The sequence below is a fragment of the Prosopis cineraria genome, unplaced genomic scaffold, assembly GCF_029017545.1.
Source record: "Prosopis cineraria cultivar Desert tree isolate PC_DT_omini unplaced genomic scaffold, ASM2901754v1 PC4, whole genome shotgun sequence".
Taxonomy (NCBI): Eukaryota; Viridiplantae; Streptophyta; class Magnoliopsida; order Fabales; family Fabaceae; genus Prosopis; species Prosopis cineraria.
Window position 1 is genome coordinate 41,049,919 of NW_026555335.1, and position 18,244 is coordinate 41,068,162.

At 30.7% G+C, this 18,244-nt stretch overlaps 1 protein-coding gene across 1 annotated transcript; it reads right to left on the reverse strand.

Annotated features, from left to right (window-relative positions):
* Positions 1–2,660: 2,660 nt before the first annotated feature.
* On the reverse strand, positions 2,661–4,287 carry LOC129309822 (protein JINGUBANG). The gene has a single exon (XM_054951548.1). The coding sequence runs from the start codon at positions 4,092–4,094 to the stop codon at positions 2,895–2,897; it is 1,200 nt and encodes a 399-aa protein (XP_054807523.1). The 5' UTR covers positions 4,095–4,287; the 3' UTR covers positions 2,661–2,894.
* Positions 4,288–18,244: the final 13,957 nt, after the last annotated feature.

Sequence of the window (18,244 nt, forward strand, 5' to 3'; positions counted from 1 at the left end):
AATTATAACTTTACATATCTAATATTCAAACTAATCATGCGTTACAAGTTTTAATATTAATTATATGCAACTACCTCATCAGTAATTAATTTTATATATTTAATAGTTAAACCAATAATATATTACCCACAAAGTTTAACACTAATTATTTATAACTATTTCATTAATAATGTACAATTATAATTTCAATTTTTTATAACTGTAACTTCATATATCTAATAAGTAAGAAAAGTATTATTTTTATACTCAAATTTTAAATTATACTTAAATTTTAAGGGTCTTGACTATAATTTTTAAATTATACAAAATTTATTTATAAATAAATTTATTCAACGAAACCTACACGTAATTTTCTCGTTTTAGTTGGCCTTTTCCTTTGTTATCTTTGACAACTTGCGCGGTATTCCCGCGTGTTTCGTTTTACGTCGATGTGGGATTTACGTGTGATCTCCCAGGAGGTAACTAACTTTTAAATTTTATACTCGTGGTGTCTATTTTCTTATGATTTCTTAATGCTTTTGGTGCTTTATATATTTTACAAGAATAAGATATTTCAACAGTAAATCTTTTAGTGCCACAAACTTGATTTATATTGATATTATTACACAATACACACACAACGTTGTGTGCGTGTGCGTGTGCGTGTGCGTGATAAAAACATTATATATTTGTCCTGCACTGTGTTAGCCTTTTTACCTTGGCCTCAATCGACAAGAGCCACTTGAGTGATCCAACCTTTAAGATGATCGGAAGCTTTCATTCCTGGAGAAAGAATGTTGATCTTTGATTTCCAATTAAAAATATTCTCTTTTATTAAATATAAAAGTGAAACTGGAAAGTGGATCAGTGAATGTTAGTTTTGTTGTTAGCAAATACACCTTCCGTTTTAAATTATAAAAGACTTTAATAAAAATAAAGTTTTATTAATGATACCTTTTCAATATTATCCTTATTATATATTCTCTTTCTTCAATATTCTTTTATCAATGGAATATTAAATGAAAGATATTTTTAAAAATTTATATTTTTATCTTGAAAAATAATGTTGTAAATTGTATTTAATGAATTTTATTGATATGTATGGTATTGAAATTTGAAACCCGGACCGGACCAGCCGGGTCAACTTGGAAACCGTTGTCCGATTTGGGTTTACTCCAAAATCGGTGAAAAAATGAATCGATGTAACCCGGTATAACTCGAATAATCCAATGGGTTGACTGGGTTAATCTGGTTATTATTTTTCAGACAGAACTCCCAAAATAATGTCATTTTGGGGGTTTTTTTTTTATTTTTGATTTTCCAAAGCGCTAAGTTCGGAAATATGATAACAAAAAAAGTGAAACTGAAGTCAAAAAATGAAAAATTAGAGACAAAGCACGCTAAGTGTAATCCATGTTTTTAGATAGCATTCGGTTCGGCCTTTCGCCTGGGTCTCTCCTCTCTTGCCCTAACTTAATCGGCGTCTCTTCTCCAGCTCAGTCTCTATCTCTTCTCTAGGCTCTAGCTCTATCTCTGTCTCCTCTCCAACTCAGTCTCTGACTCTCTGTCTCTTCTCCAGCTCTATCCTCGTCTTTGCTGTCTCTGTCTCTCTTTCAGCTCAGTCTTCGTCTCTTCTCCGACTCGATCTCTGTCTCTTCTCTAAACTTTTGAGATTGAATGGTTGTAATTGTAAGAATAGATATTTGAAGTGTTGTATTTTATTATTGTTAAACCTTTAAGTGGTTGGATTTGGTTGAATGTTTTTATAATTAATGTCTTTTTATTTAAATTGTATTGTTTTAATCATGATCAATTTGCCACCGGTTGAAATGTCTTTTTATTTAAATTATATTATTTTAATCATGGTCGATTTGCCATCAATTCAAACCCCAGTTCAACCTCGATTGACCTACTAACCCATGACCTAATGCCATGATTGGTATAACGACCGGTCCGATTTTACGTACCTTGTTGATATATGAAATTTTATTTAAAAATGTCTTATAATTTAAGACGGAGAAAGTATCTTTTAGTCATACTTTCAATTCAAACATCAACTTCTATATTAAAATCCTACATTGAAAATTCTCAAAAAAGTGTGGCTTATAAGTTTCATAAACTTTTCTCTTTAATATATTAGTATTTTTGTATGGACTTTCTCTTTTCTATTAGGCATCTTCCATGGAAAGGGCTATCTTATATTTTTCACTACAAGTAGCTGAAATTTCAAAATAATTATTTTTTTTATTTGAAACTTGTACGAATTTCTCTCCGAAAAATATCTCTAATTGCCGACATGCAGACAACATGAAACACCTAATTTCTCTTAATTAGTTGCTTCAGGTGGTCACACTTCAATTTTCTTTCTCCTTTTTCTTTTTCTTCTTTTTCTCTCCACACGTTTAGACATCTTAAATATTGACAAAATTTATTTTTTTACCTTTTACTTTCACTCTCTTTGTCTCATAATCTCAACTGAAACTTCACTTTTAAGATATTCAAATTATTTCCTTCATAAATTAGGCTTTTTAGCTTTCAGTGGTAAAATCTGGAGAACAATTAATCTCGCAGCAAAACTTCAAGCATGAAGAAGAAAGTTAATACTTCTCATAATCTTGCACCGTCAATAAAATTTCACGGATCGTTGATATGAATTGAATTTTAATTATTTAGATGGTACATGTGCACTCAATATCTATAATTACTGAATTTGAATCCAAAATTTTTCGGTATAGACTACAGTATCACATCACATACATATTTAGCCAACAATATCCCAGTTTCTGAATTCAAAATACTATTACCTTAGGGTCTAAAACGAAGATCCAAAACTTCAAAACACTGATGGAAAGGCCAGGGAAAAGAGAAGTAAAAAAAGAACACTTGACTGTTCCCTTCATGTGTTAAAAACAGAACTAGAGAACAGGTACGATGATCTGCCACACCTTAATGTCACAGTCCAAACTGCCACTGTAAACTAGAAAAGATTCTTCAGACGGATTAGAACGACCACTGGCTGCAGTTAAGCACTTAATCGGACCACTATGGCCTTCTAAAACTGCTAAACAAGAGCAATCATCATGAACGCCTCTCCATATTCTTATTGTTTTATCTGCAGAACCACTACACACCAAATCTGAGACCATGGCTAAGCATAATATGGACTTGGTGTGTCCCCTAAGCGCACCCACCAGCACCATTTTGCCATCTTCTTCTTCTCCATCCTTTGCCCAAACCAATATTGATCTGTCGCAAGCACCTGAATACAACAGAGACCCATCACTGCTCAGAGCCAAAGCATTAATCCCAGAGTTGTGCTTCTCTAACGTATCAACCAGACAATGTTTCTCCCCTCCTTCGCCTTTTTTCCATACCTTGATCTTCTTATCTGCTGATCCAGTGTATATGTAACCGTCCTCAGAAACTGCTAAGGCGTTTATAGCATCATCGTGCGCGTTGTTCACTGATTCCAAACATCCGAAGTCACTGGTTCGCCAGACTTTGATTGTACGATCCCATGAAACTGAGTAAAGCAAGGTCTCATCCCTGGACAAGGCCAGAGCAGAGACTGTATCCACATGGTGAACCCAGGTGCATTTTTTGTGCCTCCTTATCTGAACATGGTTCTTGGGATTCAACACCTTCGTGGCTCTGTCACCAAACGTCGGAAGTGTGGCTAAACGGGTGTACTTGTGGCGGTCAGGCTCGTCGCCGCTAATTTTCCAGACTCTGATTTTATAGTCTTGGTGAGCGCTGAAGAGTTTATCAGACTGAACTATTATGGACTTCACTGCACCTTTACCTGCCGTCACCATGTTAGTGATTGATGAATTTGACTGTTCAGGGTCGAATATTTGAGAGTGAAAGCAAGCATGATTCCAGGACCTGATTTCTCCATCAGATGATCCAGTGTAGAGGAATTTCCCTGCAAGGGCTATACAGGATATATAAGATGTGTGACCTTTGAGAGTTGCAAGACACTGGTGATAGGTTGAGGTGTGATGCTGAGACCGAGAGTTCAGGGAAGGAACTGAAGCAAGGCTGCGTTGTGAAGACAGAGACGTTGGTCTAGATTGAATATGGTTGGATGAAGAAGACGATCTGTGGAACTCCATGATTCACATGTTAAGGAGAGAGAACATGGACTGGTTAGCATCGCAAGGCCAAGTGAGCTGTCTATTATATATGTGTGTGCATACATATGTATATGTAGAAGATTGAGATATTGGATGGAGAAGTAGCTAGTGAGATTGCTGCAATTATATCAGAGTTGGGTTTTGTGGGGTCTGCAAGGACAAAGTGAGGAAGCAAGATTGATCCACTTGAGGCCATTTTAAAATGAAACATGACACGGGACTTGGGGTGTCTACTTTCTCTGTTACCCTTTAATACCCAAAATCTCAGCCCTTCATTTGAGTTAATGAATCATTACTAGGAAGTTTCAAAGAGAGCAGTAGATACTCCAAATCTCGCGATACAAAGCTTTGAAGTGACCGGGCTAACCCCGTTTGGTAATTAGAGCATATCGCTCTTAATTGAAGCTGGGGTCAGTCACTGTACTCACCACCCAAACTTGTTTTCTATGTCCTCTTAGTTTAGAACAGAAGAGGCAGGTATTAGGTAGTCTGAATGGACAGGTTCAACCTTCATCATCTCATGCCTAATACAATTTACAAGTTTCAAACCAGCAAATTTGACCCGCACCACCATCTGCACAATAATATCAAGTTAAAAAGCAAAAACGAGTCTCGGTCAACTTGCGAGTATTAGCTAGCATCCACCAAGTTCCTTCCACCTAATATATCTTTGAAATTGTCAGCTAGCCTGCTTGATCCAAAGTTTTTGCCTCAATCGTGTGTTTTAATCGGGTTCAGTTTATACCCGATTAATTAGTTATTTTAAAACAAAATGCAAGTCTTTTAGGAACAAATCTCAATAGGTAACTGATATATTATACTCACATATATCAAAAAGTTTACGTGGCAGAGGGACAAACAACATTAAATACTCGTGTGTAATGGGTCAATGATGATTTCGATAGATTTAGCCACTTGTATCAGATGGTCGTTATTATTTTTAGGAGTATAATTCACTGGGGACAGCACACGAGGGCCACTAAAAATAAGTTTAGATAATAGATAGAGATTGATTGATTAATTTGTGAATGAGCCAACTAGCTACTACAGAGGCCTATTCACGAAGAAAACTGATATAGAAAAAGGAAAGATCCCATAAAGGATAGTGTCATTAATTAATTTGGTTTATATTAAGATGCATGCCCCAAGCTAATTAATAGCAGGCATCTAATTAAGGTTAGGCGTATTATGGAGCAGAATTGGCTAGATGATTTCACTATAGGAATTTTGATAGAGTAGGTTTTAGGATTTATTTGATATGCAATCAAAAAGAAAAAAGAAAAGGTGGAAGTTATAGACATTAGCGTCTGAAGCACTGAAGCCAGAAATGCAGGACAAGTGGTAGCATCATTTGTGCAGCTTATAGGACAGCATTATATTAGTACATTTCAATTCTTACTCATGTCCCATATTTTTTGGGTATGATTAAGTGGCAGACATCCTTTCAAAATTATAAAACTTCAAACTAATATAAAACTTAGTAGAGAGAGAGAGAGAGAGATTTGTTTAGATTCTTTGAGATGAGATATATTATAATGGATATGTGCTCACTCAGATATTACATGTACACCATTGGGTGTTTGGCATGCAATTCATATTGATTTTACGATACAAGTTTTTTTCATAATTAGAGGTAAAATGTTGTGTTGATGGTTTTATGAACATTACGCATTGAAACCAATTTGACCCACGCACTTGGTCTTTCCCTTGATCCTTACTATCCCCATATATATGATATGCATGAGGAGAGTGGTAGCTGGGAAGGAAAAACACAGGACAGAATGTTTAACGAGTGAAGAAAACATGTGGCTTCAACGAAACTGAGGTGATTGTGTACCCATGCTTTGCTTTGTCTGCTTTCTGTGTCTCATTCATATCCCTTCTATATTTATTTGTGTTCTTTCTCATTTCCCGATTGCTCTCAGCCATCCGTTGAGGAATCTTGTCCCAAATATGACTACTTGACTAAGTAAGATTGAAACATTGTCAAATTTAACTATTTAAAGGTACTTGAGATCTCATGCTTAAACGATTATAATTATTTTCACTAGAATCAATGCTACTTCTTAGTTTGCCTCATATCTTTAATTCACTCTATTTTATCATTCCATTTTATATACTTTCAATATTTGATGTGTACACTTTCATCAATGTCATTTCTGCTTCTTATATATTTAGATTTACTGAGTGATCTAAATCTACTTGCTCAATGAATATTTTAATCATAGTTATTAGATTTCATTAATACTTAAAAATTATTGATGTACATTTCTTATAAAAAAATATTCAAAGCAATTCCCATGATCAAAACGCTTCTCATCCTCCCAAAAAATTTAAGATTCAATACTTTTTAAATATTGTATAACAAAATCTCTTCAAATAATTGTTATCATGTCATTTAAGACACTTATTAAATGAATAGATTAAGGTTACTCACTGAATTCAAATTTATTTCAAACTTCACTTCCTTTATTTTTTTTTTAAGGGCCAAAATTTCAAACTCCACTTTCACTCCAATCTAAATCTCCCCTAAAAGTATAAAATTGGTAAAAAGAATAATTAATTATAAAAAAAAGACAATTCAATGTTTTTAATAATTTACAAGTTAGAAGAAAAACTTAGCATGTAGTTGTGAGAGTGACGTGCTTGTAAATGGATGGTGGTGTGGGGTCTAGGAGTAGAATTGGAATCATGGTCGATGTCTCCTGCCCTCTGCTCTTCCCACACTTTTTATACCGTAGTAAAATTGAAACGGTTCAGATTAAGTTTAAATATTTAAAATTTAATATTTTATAAAAAATTTTAATAAATTTAATCACTAATTTAAACAGATATATTTTGAATAATATATATTTAATATGAATGATTCAAATTAAATATTAAAAATTTTTATAAATTAATTATTCAGATATACTTTAAATAGTGTTAATATATACTAACAAACAATTTTAAAAAATAAAAAATAAATATTTTATGTTTAAATTATACATTTGAATATTTAATTTATAAAAATTATAAAAAAATTAAAAATTAAATTTGGATCAATGTAGATTATGCAAATTGGTAATTAAATTTATTAAAAAAATTATATTTTATTTAAAAATATTAAATTTAGGCCGTGTAAATAAATAATTCAGGTGTTATTATTGTGCAGCCGAGCGTGAGAGGAGCAAGGGTATGGAGGAGTGAAGCCGAATCCGTCAACGTCAATGGTGATCGCGTCGACCACTATGCCAGTATGCCATCTCTATCTCTATATTTATGTTTGGGCCCATCTTTCGTACCAATTTTCCTTCCCTGCGCTTGATCTCACACCATGGTATTTTCTTTTTTTTTCCACACCGTGGTATTAGATTATGACATTGAGTCACGCACATTAAAGCTCCAAATGTCACAAGTTTGATGGCACGAGATGATCCACTTTTAATCTAATAATAATCTATCTATCCGCACGACCATTTTGAATTGAACAAGTGACTCAAATCTATTCATTTAATAAATATTTCACACAATATAATAAAAGCTATTTAATTTAATTAAATAACTCCTAGAGATTTTATCATATGTAATACTAAAAAAGTATTAAATTTCAAATTATATGTAAAATTTGTTTTGACCATAAAAATTATTTTAAAATTTTGGAAAAAAATTATTTTAATAATTTTTAAATATTAATAAAATTTAATAATTATAATTTAAATATTATTGAGTGAATAGACTTAAATCACTCATCAAATTCAAAACCCTATCCACACACAATACTCCATTTAAAAACTCAAATAAAATAATAATAAAATTTATTTTCTATTTTTATTTATAAGTAACATTTTATAAGTGTTTTATAGAGGCTTTTGTATATATAATCCATGTTAAAATAATCAAACAAAAATAATAGTTCAAGATTTTTTAAATTTGAATGATGGCCATTTTGATATTTAAATGGTAAGTCTACCTTTAAAAATATAATACTCTTAAAAATGTAATACTTCCACTTTTCAGTGGAAAAAATATAATGCAGAAAAAAAAGTTATTTGCTCGGAGCAGAAGTTGAAGACTGAACGTTGGGCAAGAGACGAACTACAGAGTTCACGATGGCGATCCACAGAGTTCATGGCAGTGATGGTTTCCGGACTTCTTGGATCACATTTGCAAAACCTCTTTTCAATGGCGTCGAAGCGGAAGATTCTTCCAAGTTTGTTTTTCAAGATCGCTGATTTAGGGTTCTATATCAGTTTATTTTTTTTTTTTTTCAACATCTATCTGAGGCTGCTGAGGTTGAAGCATCCATCTCACAAACTGATGAAGAGCATCGGGATATGGAGACTTAGGTCCAGCGGGCCGCATTGGATTTCCCCCTTCTTGTGTCTATCGGTGATAATGGCATGATCCCTCTGTTGCACGCGTTCAAAAACTTTGTAATCTTCAACTTTTGTCTTTGTAATTCTAGACTCAATAGGTAACAAGAACCTTGCGATGACGTGACTTTCAAAAATGACTCAGAGAAAAAACAATATTACAAGTTTGAAGCTCCCGTGTTGCTTCTTCAAGATATTCCTAAAGATTCTAAAACAAATTTGAGTCTATTTGTGATCAATGATCATAAACATGGAAGTTATTTGGAAAGCAAAATATGTGCCCATGTCCTTTAGAATTCTTGATTGTAACGTGTTTTACTCCATAGTTGCTCATTACAATCTACGAGTTTTAAAGGATTCTTGTACTACTAATTTAACATTTGTTGAGAACCATGATCATAATAAGAAAAATTATAAAAGGCTTGTCATTGATAAATATAATAAAACAATCATAATGCAAACAGCCCAGCATTTATTATTTATTATGTTTGTCAATAATATGTCATTGTATATGATTGATAAACCCCTGGTAAAATTTTAAATTTTCAATGATAAATATCTTGTATATCAATAATAAATTTTATATCAATATAAAAATTTATCATTAATATATAAGAAGTTTATCATTAAAAATTTAAAAATTTATAAAAGGTTTATCTTTGATAAATATAATAAAACAACTATAATGCAAACAGTCCAATATTTATTATTTATCATATTTTTTTAATGATACATCGTTATATATGATTGGTAAACCCTTGTAAAATTTAAAATTTTCAATAATAAATGCCTTTTATATTAATGATAAACTTTTTATATATTAATATGAACAGGCCATACGCCAAAATTTTCAAAAATTTGGTCTATATTTTACGGGCACAAGATTTTTTTTGGGCTAGTGGGCCAATTTTCTCAATAAAATATTGGGTTAGCTGTCTTCAAGTTAGACAAATAAAGTTATCCTTATCAATCCTTTCTAATCTCTAAACATCAATGCAGTTAACAAATTTGTCAAATTATACAAATGAGATCTCAAATTTTTAATATTTAAAATACTCTCATAACTTTCAACATTTACAAAATAGAGTTTAAAACATATGTGAAAACATTTGAAGCAAGAAAAAATCAAAACATTAGTATATAAACTTTGAAATAGTGAATTGTGCAAAAGCAACACATGCCCCGTGGCCAATTTGTTTTCGTACCATGTGTCGCGACGCATTTTATGAATTTGACAGCAAATTTTGTTATCATATAACAACACATAGGACAAACTTCTAACCTTTTCTATTTCTCCATCTGACGTCCGATTGAGGTAATCTAGGTGTTTATAGAGAGCTTCTCCCAATTCTAGCTAATGGCACAAGTTTCACAATCAACTTATTTTTCTATCAAAAGTTGAATATCTTTTTTAAAAATTCACTTTTTTTTCATAAAAACTTACAACCGGGGTGCTCAAACCATAAGCTCAAACCATAATATAAGTGCCAAAAGTCTATAATAATTTTTAATTCATACTCAATGGATCAATTAGAACTTGTGCAACACACCATATCCATTCCAATACACATACATTATAAATTCAACCCTCAACCCTATAATTCACAAAAACACAAAGGGGAGGTAACTTTGTATAAAATCATTAATATTTAACATATGATAACCAAAATATACTTTTCCCTACTTGCATTAATATTTCAGCCTTATTTAAGCTTTAAAATCAAATGTCACTAGCTCAGGGCACAAAACACACAAAACACTTTTGATTATAATGTAAGTATACAAAATAATAAAATGGAATCTTAGCTAGAAAATTAACAATGTTTAAATACACATAAGCAAAACAAGGAGGTTTACAAGTAGGATTTACTCAAAATCCTATACCTTTGGTTGGTTTCCCTATTTTTGATCTGATGAGCTAAGCCTTAAAAATATTGAAAAATAAGAGATAAGTACAATTACTCAATAACCAAGGTTAACCTAACATATACAGTTGCATTTCAATTAATTATGAATATAAATGGAAATAAACTAAAATATCACATGCACAAGTGTCAAATATAGCCTTGGACACAAAAATAACAACCATGTGATCAAGCATGCAACACATATTGTCTTATATATTCAAAAATGCACATAATGAGATCACAAGAATAACAATCATGCACCTCTTAAAACACGCCGAATCATAATAATAACAACCATGTGGTAGGACCTATAAATGCATGATCAATGTCAGCTTTATACCCTCTTGTTACCTCCGACATGAAACTAGTGGCTATCAGTAGCTACATTTATAATTCAGACTAACTCAACCTTCTACTTGTGAGTAGTTATCAAGCTAAGGTTTACTTACTTACTTGTGTACTACAATTTTTCCTAATATTAACAACCATATGGTGTCGTATCCCTAACTTAGTCTCCTCACGAACTAGTGGAGGTTAGTTAGGTTCGAGTCCCTTGTAGAATGGGTATGATGTTCTTGAATCAACTATGACATATTAGCTATCTTCTGATTCCAACGATTAGTGCTAGGGCAAGTTTTTTATTCCAATGATAAGCCACCATTACCATATGGATTTACCAACCGACTCCTCTCCCTAAGCAAAACTCCTACCAATAATGCTATGCAATAATAACAAGTTGTACACCATGTAACACACACTAACCATATCATAACATGTTCTCATAATTCTCTTTCTCTACTATACTCTACATAACAACATCACATAACAACACGCTCTCAATCATCATCATTTATCACACATGTATAAATATATATTTTGCTTTCAACAATTCAATACAACTTCAAATGGTGCCAAAATTACATCAATGGGTTCTCAAAACACCATACAAGTTTTAAAAATTTAAATTCAACAAATAATTAATTAATAAACAACTATACAAACTAGATTTTTCTCCGATTACCTCAAATTTTTAAGCGATCAAAGGTTTTCCCTCAAGACACAACTCCCCAAAGCTTTTCAAATAACTTGAATGGTGATCAAAATAATTAATATACAATTAATTCACAAGGATATCCATTAATACTCAAATTAGAGTAATTTTCCAACACTAACTCGTCCTTTCAATTCACATCATAGCACAATCTTCACTTCTTATCATATTTATTAGGTTTATTCATTAATCACCATTAACAGTCACTAAACACTCCCAGCTCCCTTAATAAATGCCAACCTCAACAACCAACAACTCGTAAAACTATAAATGTAGGGTTTAAATACTGTAAACAACCCTCATTATATCTATTTTAACTAATGGGTGAAGACCCATAACTCATAAAGGCCGAAAATTACTCTTCCAATTCAAACCCTAATTTTAACCTTCATGAAAATGGAAGGAAAGAAAAGGGAGAAGTATAATATACTTACCTTGGGTGTTAAGAAGCTTCAAAATATCTTCAATGATCCTCAAGTTCGTGTCTTAACAAAGCAAATATCATGCCTTTTGTTTTCTCCTTTTTCTCTCTTTTGGTTTCAATCTATTTCCCTACCATATCAAAAGATTTTGGCATAGAGAGGCCAATCCCTCACTTCCCACACTCGCGTCGCAGCGGATGAACCATATGCCGTAAAATGTGACACAGAATCCCTTCCTTCAACTTTTCTCCCTTTTTCACAATTTAGGCAACCCGACTTTGCTTCAGACTCGTGGTTAGGGCTGAAATTAACAATTAATCACACTGAACATATTAATTTACTTAAGTACACCCTTTTATGCAACCAAATCCTAATTTGTTTTCCAGGATATTACGTTAGCTGTCTACTTAAAGATAAGGGCATATTTTATATATAAATAGATATATATACTTTGTACCTATTTAATTAATTTATATATATTTTTCTCTTATCACTTAAATATAAGATAATGAAGAACTTTTAATACAAAATCTTCTCATATCTTCTCATTTTTATATTATGCAAGAAAAAAAGAGTAAATTACTTAAATAAAAGAAAGAAAAGAAGACAATCAGGAGAATTAAATATCATATATTAAAGAATAATATAAGATTTAGGCATGATCTAGATAGATTTTTTGCCTAAGAAGGAAGAGTTAATTAGAAATAAATCACCCAAAAGCCTCTCAACATATCTAATCTCATATCTAAAAGTTAGGAGGCATATTATAAAGTCTGGTGGAGTCTTCTGAGTTAGAAGCTTTCTCTCTTCTATTATTCTTTATCTATGTTCATGTTTCCTATTCAAGATTGTAATTTCAACTGTATAAGTTCTTGTTGAACTCCCAGTCAAGGTAAGGAGTAGCCTGACTGTAATGGATTTTGTTCTTTATTTTATTTTAATTATTTTTTTCCTGTTGAACACTGATTTTTTTTTTCTATGAAAATTTATGTTTGCTTTGATATTTATTTCTCTTGTTTTAATTATTCTTTATATAGACAGCCATTGTATAGATTGTTCGTGGATAGTTTGATGGACTGAAAGATAAAAAACTTACCTAAATCTAAAGAAATAAACACAAATAACTAGATTATAAATAATCTAGGAGTTTGTGATAGCTTAGATCATAGCTTTATAGTTTTGTTAGAGAGAAAAATTTAGTGAGAGCTATATTTAACTTTAATTAAATACATCCTAATATACTATAAGGTAATCAGGGTATCTTAGAAATGCTTGTTATTGTACAAGAAAGGAAGATAATTAACTGAATTAGGATAATTCATCTTGATAGGTGAGTCCTAATCCATAATGTTTGTTTGATTGATTGGTTCATCGTCTCACTACATTCACCATTTTCTTATTTAATTATAAAATTAAATCACTTTTTAAAATTTTTATTCATTTTCTTAAATAACAAACATCACTGTCTTTCTTTGAGTTCGACTCAAAATACTCTAAATTTATTACGATGTTGATCTCATACACCTATAAGAGCTTGATCAATTAAGTGTTTGTGATGTTGTGGACATCAACAATAAATACTTTTGTAAATTTTTGCTGAAATTTTATTTTTAATACCATTTACCAATGATATACAAATTTATATCGACGACAAACAATGAATACATTGGTTCTGTTCGTGGGTTTCGGATTTGACTTAACAATAACACACTGCTTTCTGTTCGTGAGGCAATTTAATCGACCCGCTTTGCGAAAAACAAAGAGATTTATTTGAAAAATATATTATATTTTGTTTTAACCTATTAGGTGAATATTATATCATAAATTATAAAATTTGTTGGTAAAGGAATTATGAATCATGGAACAAGTCATGCATAATTTATGCTTATCTGTATTGGACATTTGTTTTGGGTAAAGAAAAAACAGAATATTACATTCCAACTAATTTTGTGAAGGGCCACACTCCAAATTTTCAAAAACTCTGTCCACATTTTTTGGATGCTATATTTTTCATGGCCACTGTGCCAATATTCTTCTTTTATATTTTTATTTATTAGTTATTTTTTAATACCTATAAAAATTAATATTTTTGAGTTTATTATGCATATATAGACAGGGATTAAGCATTACCTGTGTGATTCAGGGTAAAGATTTGAAGAGTTTGCTACAATTGTCGTAATCTAGAAGCTATCGTTACAAAAAAAAAAAAAAAAAATTGTTTTAGAGGCATTTTTTCCCCCTTTGCTTTAGGGGCGTTTTGCATGACTAAAAGGAGAATGATGATAAAATATCAAAATATTAAATTAAATTTAAATAAGAATTGAATGATTTGAAAATTTAAAATAAGGACTAAAGGATCTTTAATTTAATAAATTGGTTTAAAAATTCGTTAATTTATAAGCAATGATATCCGCTAATTTATAAATGAAAAACTTATCAGATATAGTATCATCTGAAAACTTTTTTTTTTTTTACAAATTAACAAATTTTACTTGTAAATTTGTATTTTGAAAATTACAATTAATGATATAAAGTATGGATGAATATAACTTTTGGTCCCTATACTTTACTCACGTTTTGCTTTTAGTCTCTATATCATTTTTTTTATTTTTTAAGTCCATACATTTTTGTTTTTCATTATTTTTGATCATCCTATGAACAAAGTATAAAGATCTTGGAATGACTTAAAATAACAAAAAATAAAAATATAGGGATTTAGAACACTGAAAAAAATAGAGACTGAAAGTAAAAGGTGAGCAAAATGCAGAGATTAAAAATTATATTTACCCTAAAAAGTATTAACTAACTTGAACCATTGAATGGATGGTATGTTTAACAAGTTTTTTGTTTACAAATTTGTAAATTTTACTTACAAATTTTTATTTTGATGGTTGCAAGTTATATATTGAAAGTAGGAATTCTTATTTAATTTTGAATTTCCAAATTCTTTGAATATTATTTAAGTTTAATTCAATCTTTTGATGTTTGACTATCATCTGTGATTGAATACATGGACAATGATTCCCATTCCAAAAGAAACTGAATTCCAATTTGGATTAATGAACCAATCCGCCATGTTAGTTGACTATTGATATAGAGGAAGTAGGAGCCCTGAGGCAATTGATCTCTCCACTTTCAAAGAAGCATGCATGGTCAAAGGAAAACGATGGAGATAGGAGACATGCATGCACTCGCTTACCATAATCAAACTGAATTATTCAAAACTAACATGGAAAAATTAAGGTTTGTTTGTTTTCTGTTTTAAAAGTTATTTTTTGTTTTTAAAAACTTAAAAATTTTAAAAATTATTTGGATAAGTGTTTTTTTTATTTAATTGTTTTAAAACTGTTTTCATTTTAAAAAAAAATAAAAAAAATAGAAACAACTTTAAATTATTTTCATTTTATTTTTTTATTTTTTTATTTTTAGAATACACTACATTTGATTATTAGAAATCATAGTTACCTTGACAAGTTTCTATTATTAATCACCAACCATCCATAATCATCACTATCAATTCATTTTTTAATTCTAAATTCTTTTAATTGACATAACTAAATAAATTTTTATTTTGTTTTGTTTTAAAAATAATTTTAAAAACTGTATTACAAAATAATTTTTAAAAATAAAAAATAAGAACAAAAACCAGACATGCCATTATTAATTTGACTAATCCAAACCCCTACATTATGTCGGATCATTATTATCAAATAATGACTTCACTAGTATATATCTTGAGATGACATTTTTATTCAACACAACTATAGATTCAAGCTCGAAATCACATGATAACTTAATTTAACTAGTTAAACCAAGAGCCTTTGAGTTGTATACCATATCTTCAAGTAGAACAATTATTTAAATAATTAATTTGGATTAATGCTAAATAATAATTCATAAACTATTATTTTTCATGAGTTTATATATTAATTAAAGGTAGAGAAAAATAGAACTAAAAAAAAAATACATAACAAAATAGACTAATAAAAGAACTATCTTGCAATAAACTACCATGTTCCTGCAAAATGTTAAGATGGTGTTTGGATGGATGAGTTTTGGTTAGGAATTTATGTTTGAAATCTCACATTTAAAATTCATAGATTCTAAATTGTTTGTTTGGATAATATAAAAAATTTTAAATTATAAAATTAAAATCCTTTGTTAGAATTTTAAATAAAATTTTAAATTTTAAATTCTATATTTGAATTTAAAGACAACTTGGATGACAATGGTCTACTAGTTAAAGTTGGTTGCCAAGTCCTAATCAAGGGTGGTGGGCTGGCTTTAATCAATTCTGACTCCAATCTTGATCAACAACGACAATCTGATCCCCGTTGACATTGGCAATCTTGTCCTAAACAAAACTACGAATTAGCACAGGATGATGACAATAGTCACAGGATGATGACAATAGTTTAAGTGTTGCTTAATAGATTTGGATGATGACATGAAACCATTCCCTGTTAATAAAGGTGTTTAGCGCTGTATGATGAAGGTGGATGGATTGAAGATGGTGATCACGGACCAATCCTAAACAACGATGATAGTGATGGATTGACATCGGTTGGATGCAAACGGACCATCATTTGGTGGTGGCGGCAGACCGATGCTAGATGATGGTAGTGGACTAACATCAAATGACAATGGCAGTGAACCAGCACGAGGTGGGAGAGGAGTGAAAGCGAATTGAAATTTCAAATTTATAAACCCAATTGACGATGATGGTTCGATCCTAATTGAAGTTAGTCATCTAGTCTCAGTCTTTGTCAGCAATTCAGTCCCCAGAGAAGTTTGCAATTTGCTTTTTATTGCCACTGGGTGTTTGGTCTTAGTTGGCAAAGGCCATTTGGCCCAAGCTGACATCGACATTTCAATCTCAATTGATGCCAGTGGTCCAATCACGAAGGGCATCAATAGTCCTATCCCAATCAAAGGTGGTCATCAGGTCTTGATTTAGTACCTGTTGTTTAGTCCAATTCAAAGCTACCTGTTCAACCCAATCATTTGTTCGATCCTAATTAGGTCTGACGTTCGGTCTTGGTTAGCGTCAGCCATTTGATCTCGTTTGAAGCTAGCCATCTAGTCCCAATCAACATCAACCTTTTAGTCCCGATCAATGTCTGTCGTTCGATCTCGATCATCTTTGGTGCTCTAATCCTACTTGACAATGTCAAAGTCTAGAAGATAGTGAAGTTGGTGAATGAACATGACGAAAGATAGAGATTTTCATGAAAATTTAAAATAACAAGGGTTTAAAAAGAATTTTAAATTATAAAGAAGTTGAGGTAGGATTTGAAATTTTTAATTATTTAAATAATAAATTTTGTTCAAATTTAAATTTATATGCATGCAAATATAATATAAAAAGTTTTTGAAAAGTTGTTTGGTGTACACTTAAAAGATTGTATTGATTATTAAAAACGTTAATAAAATTAATGTGGAATTTTCATGTTAACAAATTAAGTCCATCAGATTAGCTCATGACAGGAAAGAATGTGTTTGTTTAATTTTTTTTTTTTAATTATATCCCGTGCTTTTGTGGAGACAATGTGGGAGCTAGATGCCTCCTAGCTAGTGGTTCTAGATCTTGTGCAGTCTGTTTTGTCTCTAAGCCCCTTGTTTTATCCAAAAGGTGGGGAAAAAGAAGAAGCGAAAAGAAATATTTGAACCCACTGGATGACGTAAGCCTGAAATTGCATGATGACACGAGATATATTTGTAATTAAGTTCGAATAGCTGCTTCATTTCCAAGTTGAAAAGCTGATGTCAACACCATATGCTATGTACTAATCTACCATCAATTTGTCTTCCCTCATTCGTCAATCATATTAAGTTCTAGAATCTAAATTATATGCGCCTTGACTGATAAACAGTCTTTTTTGAATCCCTGATTTGATTTCTTTTTTGCGATTAAATAATTATAATTACTCAAAATCAATAATATAATATTTGTTTATTTCAAGTATTCATGCCCTCCCAACACACCCACGATGAATGCCTGAAAGAATTCAACTAAATTCATCGTTTTTGCCTCAAAAGTTGCTTACATGCCAAGGCCACACCCTATTAAAGATGACATATATCAAGATATTGGGTTCATTTATTTAATATTAAAAATAAATGTATTTATATAGTTTAAATATTTTAAAAAAATATATTTATTTTATAGAAATTTTATAAAAAGAAGATATTATTTTATATTTGATTACAATAATAATAAAATAATTATTAGTTATTTATTTTTAAAATTTACATTATATTTTTTGATTTTTTATTTTATAAAAATAATTTATTGTTTAATTATTTTAAAATTTTTTATCTTTGCATATCTCATTTTTTAAAACATTCTTTTTCATTTATCATATTAGCTTATTTTCAGAAAATTTTCAAAAAT